The 7,064-nt window shown below is 40.7% G+C and overlaps 1 protein-coding gene across 1 annotated transcript in view; it reads left to right on the top strand.

Annotated features, from left to right (window-relative positions):
* The window catches only part of DCP2 (decapping mRNA 2), a 49,025-nt gene extending 45,739 nt beyond the window's left edge, over positions 1-3,286 (top strand). Inside the window, exon 11 of the mRNA XM_003788913.2 lies at positions 2,100-3,286. Coding sequence (XP_003788961.1) covers positions 2,100-2,263 — 164 coding nt within the window. The 3' untranslated portion in view covers positions 2,264-3,286. The remainder of the gene's footprint in view (positions 1-2,099) is intronic.
* Positions 3,287-7,064: the final 3,778 nt, after the last annotated feature.

Here is a 7,064-nt window from a genome sequence, read left to right as displayed (position 1 = left end):
TTCTCAGGCACCTGTAAGGGATGCACTGACTCCAGAAGGGGGTGAGGAGGCTCACTCTCACGCACCTGTAAGGGATGCACTGACTCCAGAAGGGGAGCGTGTTCTCTCTTTTTGGAGGTGATGATGATCAACATTTAAAGGTGGTGCTAAGGTTAGCTTTCATTACAGTGATGTTTGTAATTTCTCTTTCCTCAATTATGAAAAGCAGATGTGTTGTATGATTTGGAAAGTAATTTTAATAAATGCAGAATGCTGTTTTGGTAATACTGATTTACTAGGTGTCATTTAGAAAGGTTCCTTAGGTGCTATTTTGAATTGTATGAAATTTCCTGTGAAATAGATATGCATTTAGTTACTACCTAAATTTAAGGGTTTTATATAGAAAAGTCAAAGAAATGAAAAGCAGTGTTATATTCCTTCTTTATAATACTGTCTGTGATTTAAACAAGATGAAAGCTGTTTATTTGTTTATTTATTCATTCATTCATTCATTCGTTTATGAATGACAGAGTCTCTGTTGCCCAGGCTAGAGTGCCGTAGTGTCAGCCTAGCTCACAGCAACCTCAAAACTCCTGGGCTCAAGTGATCCTCTTGGCTCAGGTTCCTTAGTGGCTGGGACTACAGGTGCTTGCCATTATACCCAGATGATTTTTTCTGTTCTATTTTTAGTAGAGACAGGGGTCTTGCTCTTGCTCAGGCTGGTCTCAAACTCCTGAGCTCAAGGGATCCTCCCACTTTGGCCTCCCAGAATGCGAGGATTTCAGGTGTGAGCCACTTCACTGCCATGGATAAAAGCTATTTCAAAAGAGATGTCATTGAGTTTAGTTGGAGGTGGTCCCATTGGTTTATTTTTGCTGTATTTTTGTGTCATTCAGAAAACAAAAGCATTGCTAAGCCCAGTGTTCAGGAGCTTTTCTTTTTTCTCCCTTGGTTCTTATGGGTTTCAGGTCTGACACTGACGTCTTAACGCATTTTGAGTTCATTTTTGTGTACAGTATAAAGAAAGATCCGGTTTCTTTTACTCGTGGACATCCAGTTTTCTCAGTGCTGTTTACTGACTTTCCCCTCATTGGAGTTTCGTATAGAGAAGTTATGGGAGTAGAAACCCTCATAACAGGATTTTTTTTTCCTGGCCACCTTGGGTGGTGGAGACATGATATGCTGATAGTTAAATCTAATTAATATATACTCAGAAATGAGTTATCTAAGCTGATTATATTTAGAAACTGGATATATAAAACTTGGATCTTGCAGTGTAAGTTGTCCTAGGAGGCCTCACTTCACACTTCACTTCCTGCCTCCGTCTCTTTTTTTTTTTTTTTTGACAGAGCCTCAAGCTGTCCCCCTGGGTAGAGTGCCATGGCATCACGCTCACAGCAACCTCCAACTCCTGGGCTCAAGTGAGTCTCCTGCCTCAGCCTCCCAAGTAACTGGGACCACAGGCGCCCGCCACAACGCCCAGCCATTTTTTGGTTGCAGCCATCATTGTTGTTTGGCGGGCCCGGGCTGGGGATTCGAACCCGCCACCTTAGGTGTATGTGGCTGGCGCCTTAGCCGCTTGAGCCACAGGCGCCGAGCCCCTGCCTCCGTCTCTTGATGTCTATTCCACACCAGCTTTTCTGGTCAGGTCCCTGCTCTATTTAAAAGAAAAAAAGAGCCCAGATAATTTAGAGTTGTGTTGCACTGTGATTTGGAAAATTTGGATTTTTCTTTAGTTTGATACATTCTAAGAAGACTTACTAAACTCTAGCTTTATTTTTCTAGAATTATAATCTTTATAATTTTTACAGGGTCATTGTACTGTTTATAGTGCTTTGTTTTTTGATCTCTTGTCAAGAAGGTTCCATCATGTTTGTACAAAATACAAGTAAAAGGGGTAAAGTTAGGGCCAGGTTTGAAGGCAAGGGAATGTCAAAAGTGTTAAAGACATTAAAATTTTGAATGTTAGTTGAGCACCAGTTTAGGGAAAAGGATAATATATATCTCAGCCCTTCTACTTGGGGTTACCCTCTGTGAATTCCTTTATACCAGAAGGCTAAGGGGGGCGTTTAATTTTTTACTAAAGTTACTGAGCTTATTGTTTTAATTTTTTTAAACAGATGCTGTTTATGACTTACCTCGCACCAGTGAGGACCAGTTGCTGGAACATGCTGAGGGACAGTCTGTGGCATGTAATGGACATTGCAAGTTCCCCTTCTCATCCAGAGCCTTTTTGAGTTTCAAGTTTGATCATAATGCTATAATGAAGAACTTGGACCTTTGATAGCAGCAGACAGAGAAGTCCCAAGGTCAGAGACCGTGGTCGTGAGTGTCTTCTCAAGCCTTACCTTTCTCAGGTGTTTTAAAGAAATGCAGAAGGCAATGCTTCTGAAGAAAAAGTGGAAAGAACACATGAGTTTGCACTGTAAACGCATTTATAATCTTTCATGCAGATTTACCTTTTCAGTGTTTGGTCTAAGTTCAAGTTGATTTTTTTTTAAGGGCATTTATTTTGTGTCACTGTGGGCTTTATTTTGCATTCTGGCCTAGAAAATAGTGTTTTGAGTTATCAAGTAGCCGAGTTAATGGGAATGCTCTGTCTGCCTATCGTAGTGATTATAATAATAGTTTACTTATTGAAAGTTTTTAAGGAAACTTAAAATACCAATTGTTAAATGAACACAAGAGCTGAAATGTCGCACATGTCAAGATTGTGTGTGCGTCGTCTGCTTTGGTGGCATTCTGTGCATTCCCCTGCTTCTCACCACTGAGGCTCTCTGATCTCTGTGGGCAGTTCTGATGAAGGGATTTATTTAGAGCCAGCTTCTGCAATACAGTGTTCACGTTCAAAGTGAACTCTTAGCACTTCATAAGGACAAAGTCTGCAACCTGGGGGGGGATTGAGTTGAGGAGGCCTTGATGCTGTATTTTGAGTCATGTGGCAATGCAGTTGGTAGTAGACCCGAAAGACTGCTGGAGAGAGGGCGGCAGGGAGAGCTGCCCGGCTGTGGTCACGTTGGGTCGTGTCTTTACTATCTTGCCTCCAACCCTTTAGTATTACACAATGACTTTATTCTTGTGGAAATTTCTTCTGTATCCCAATAGTGTAAATATGTATGGAAAACTGACATTATCGAGTTTTATATCACATCTCAGTGTTGATCTATGGAAACTGATGGTATATTAGGTTCCAATTTGCAATAGTAGCAGAGACTGACAGGCTTTTATTGGCGTGCTGAAGCCCCTGGGTGATGGAATGGGAAGGGGTATACAGTTACCCAGGTACACAGAATGCATTTCACTAGGTCGCCATTATGTATGTTACATGCAGGTAGCATACATCAGTCCTAGGAATGTATTTTGTTCTTTCAGGATTCTTAAATCCAAATAAAGGATGTCAGCACCCATTTTAAGGAGGATTTCAGCTATAGTTGAGGACAATCACCAGGGCTTTACGGAGCTTTAGTGTTTTGGCTGTGTCTGATCTCATTGAAGGTATTTCTAGGGGGTGGTGGGGGGTGTTTGAGAGTGTGTGTGGGGTGTGTGCGTACGCACATCGTGCATTTTATCATGTGACTTAAATTTTTTTTACAGTGGTATCCACAAAATATTTCTCTGCTTGTAAATGTTACTGCAGAAATCTTTCTTCTGTATAGGTAGTCTATTTAATAGGGGTTCTACTTAACCCCATGGGACTTTTAACAGAAGGGCTTTTGTAAGGAATTCACTTGGTAGTACTTTGCTTTAGCTTTTAAAGGAGAAATTCTATTTATTAATGAAAGTGTCACCCTTTTGGTGCTAAGCAGGAGAATCCACAGTTATCGCAGCATGTATAGAATTGTTATTCAGTATCCTGCATCTTTTAATGTGACAAATTTGTGAATCCTTCTGTGACCTTTGATTTTTAATGCATTATACAATTGTGTTTGGAAGCTCTTAACTGTTCTTTTCAGAAATACAGCTGCTTTGCTTGGGTCTCCTTGAGCCATATTTATAGTTGGTCCCAGCATTCCAGATTTCTATTAAATTGTTAAGGGAGTGAAAGCGTAGTTTGCCTGGCAGATGAATAATTTTCACTCGTTAACTGTCATTTGGAAACCATTTAATCTTTAGTGTGTTTTTTTTTTTTTTGTATGTATCTTTTAAGTGAGTAGTTTGGTCAGTCTTTCTGGTGCCTGTAGAGTTGGATTCTTCAGCTCTCAATACCGAAGCAAAAGAGATTAGTCTTAGTTACCAGAATTATGGCCTCTCATGGAGTCGAACCTTTTCAAGAACCAACAGCTGATCTTTGGGATCACAGCAGTTTAAGTCTGGTTCACTGTCGCTGCTGTTGTGCTGCTTCATTCAGTGCACTGTGGAGCACAATAAGGGCCTGTGGGGGTGCGATCATAACTTTAGGCTTTTAGCTCCTTGACAGTTTGGGGTTACAAAGTTAAAGTTCATATGCAGAAACTGTTTTCAGTTGGGTGTACCCGTTTTACGTACACCTACTGCGTTCCTTCCCTCGAACCTGCGTGTGCATTCCTCAGTGTCGAGGTACCCGGGAAAGGCCATGCTTAGCACAGAACTGGATTTCTCCTTTGAGAGATTGTAGCATGGTTTGAGGAAATCAAGCAGTGTGCTGGATACACAATAGTCTGCTTCTACTGAAGGCTGTGTTTTAAGAAGCTAGGTAAGAGGAAGAGTGTTTTATGTCTTTGAGAGAGAGAGAAGGCTTACAATTCTCTTTTTAAATGTTCTTATGTTCTAGCCTTTGTAGGTTCCAAAGTGCAGTGCACTGTGAATCTTTTATTTTTTAAAAACTTGTAGGTGCTTTTATGTATAACTGATGATTTATAAGATGCTAAATGAATTGTTTTTGTACTTAACCATAGTAATCCAAAAGATAAGGGTATGGTTTACACGCTTTTCACAAATTTTTATCCAGAAGTAGCAAGTGAATGGTTTAGGATTTTAAATAGTGATACCCTCTTGAGACATGAGCATCTGCTGGGGTCTGAGACCCTCATAGAACTCTTTTAGCCTAGGTGAAATTTCATTAAAGGTGCTGGGAAGTGAAGCTGGATTTTTGTATTCATGTATAAAAGAAAGACTCCCAGTGCTGTCAAAGCAATTATGGTCATTGCTTGCTGTTTTGAGCTTTGAATATTTTTCTATTAAGTATCAATTCATAAGTACAGGTAATGAAAATATGTGGCAAAATTAATTTTATGCTGTAAGAGTGAGTTGGTACTTTTAAAGGCTTTAGTAATTTGTGTGTTATGTCAGATAAAAAGATTTCAGAGTGCTGGGATTACGGGTGTGGTGGCTCACGTCTGTAATCGTAGCACTCTGGGAGGCTGAGGCAGGAGGATCACTTGAGGTCAGGGGTTTAAGACCAGCCTGAGTGAAAGGGAAACTGAGACCCCATCTCTATTAAAAATTGAAAAAATTAGCCGATGTGGTGGCATGTGTCTGTAGTCTTAGCTACCCAGGAGGCTCAGGCAAGAAGATTGCTTAAGCCTAGGAGTTTGAGGTTGCTGTGAGCTATGATGATGCCGCTGCACTCTAGCCAGGGTGACAGAGCCAGACTCTGTCTCAAAAAAAAAAAAAAAAAGATTTCAAATCTAAGTTAATGACATTCTTCCATTATAGGAATTAAGTTCTATAAAACTTAACATAAAGGTAAGGTCTGAGTACATGTATGCATTGAAAACATTTCACTACCTATTTCCTTACATGTATTTTTAACTTTTAGGGATTTTTTTAAGTCTCTAATAGTAACTTAGTAAGAAAAGCAAAGTGAATTATGAAATTAGACTTTTTGCCAAGTTATTTCTTATTAAGAAACTATCTTGGCATTTTATCTTTATTTTTGTACTGGTGGAGTTCTCTGCTCAGAGATTTTCTTGATTGACATCTGTTGTGTTCCTCTATCCTCTGAGGCAGTATTTTCTTTATATATTTATCATAGTTATAATAAAATCAGACTCACTATCATTTTCTTCTTGGTAATTTTGACTCGGATTATTTTCTAGCCTGGGGGAAGGGGTTCATATGTATTGTTGTAGCTTTAGATTAGTGATAAGCAAGACACCATCGTTTTTTCTAAAGCAGGGGTCCTCAAACTTTTTAAACGGGGGGCCAGTTCACTGTCCCTCAGACCATTGGAGGGCCGGACTTCAGGCTCCTGGATGAGTTGGCTGCTAAGCAGGACAGGCAGCATTGGCAAAAACACCCGGAGGGCTGGATAAATGTCCTAGGCGGGCCGCATGTAGCCCGTGGGCCGCAGTTTGAGGACACCTGGTCTACAGGTGTCCTATCCTTTACATACCTGTCTCTAGGGAAATAAGTGTTAGTAAAACAACAGTCTTGTCAGATCTTACTTACTCTTGACAGGTTGGTAAAGTCTAGTTAGAGTTTCTCATTTTGTGTTATGTCCTAAGACTTTAAAGTGCATTTGTATAGTTGCCAAAAAAGTCTACAGATGAGATTATGATGGGCTTCCTCAACATCTTCCTGGGAACGAGCTGCTTTTAGTCTGGGCGCCTGTGTAGTGGAGGCTGCAGATTGCAAGCGGACAGCATAGGCTTTGATGCTTTCAAAGTAGAGTTCTAGATTGCAGTTTTAAAAAATATGATGGACTATGCTTATAGAAAGGAGAAGATAGCTGTAGTTACTGGGCAAAGGGTATAAGGAAGAAGCTTTAGAAGATGTGTCGGTACTTGAGTGCTCCATGATGCACCAGGCTGGACACATGGTCAATGCATGGCCGAAGCACAGTTTCACACACGTGTATATACACACGTGGCCGCTGCCAAGTGTTTTCTAGCCCTGGATAAAGTTAATCTTTCTAAGTATGATTGCTAAGCAATCCAGTGAATCTAAAGCAATTTTTCTCTTTAAAGACCAGTGTTTGGGAGTCTGGTCCTTCCTGTGCTGACACCTTAGGACTCCAGCCAAACTGAAGTGCACGGCTTTCTTACGGGAAGGTAACTCAGGGTGCGCACAGCCGTCGTCAGCTGCGTACATCACAGTCACTTCACAGTCACTTCACAGTGGTAGTTGTACATTTGTCCTGAGGGGTGATTAGCTCCTTTGCGTTT

The sequence above is a fragment of the Otolemur garnettii genome, unplaced genomic scaffold, assembly GCF_000181295.1.
Source record: "Otolemur garnettii isolate 467f Iridium unplaced genomic scaffold, OtoGar3 scaffold00030, whole genome shotgun sequence".
Taxonomy (NCBI): Eukaryota; Metazoa; Chordata; class Mammalia; order Primates; family Galagidae; genus Otolemur; species Otolemur garnettii.
This window is presented reverse-complemented; position numbering and strand designations above follow the sequence as displayed.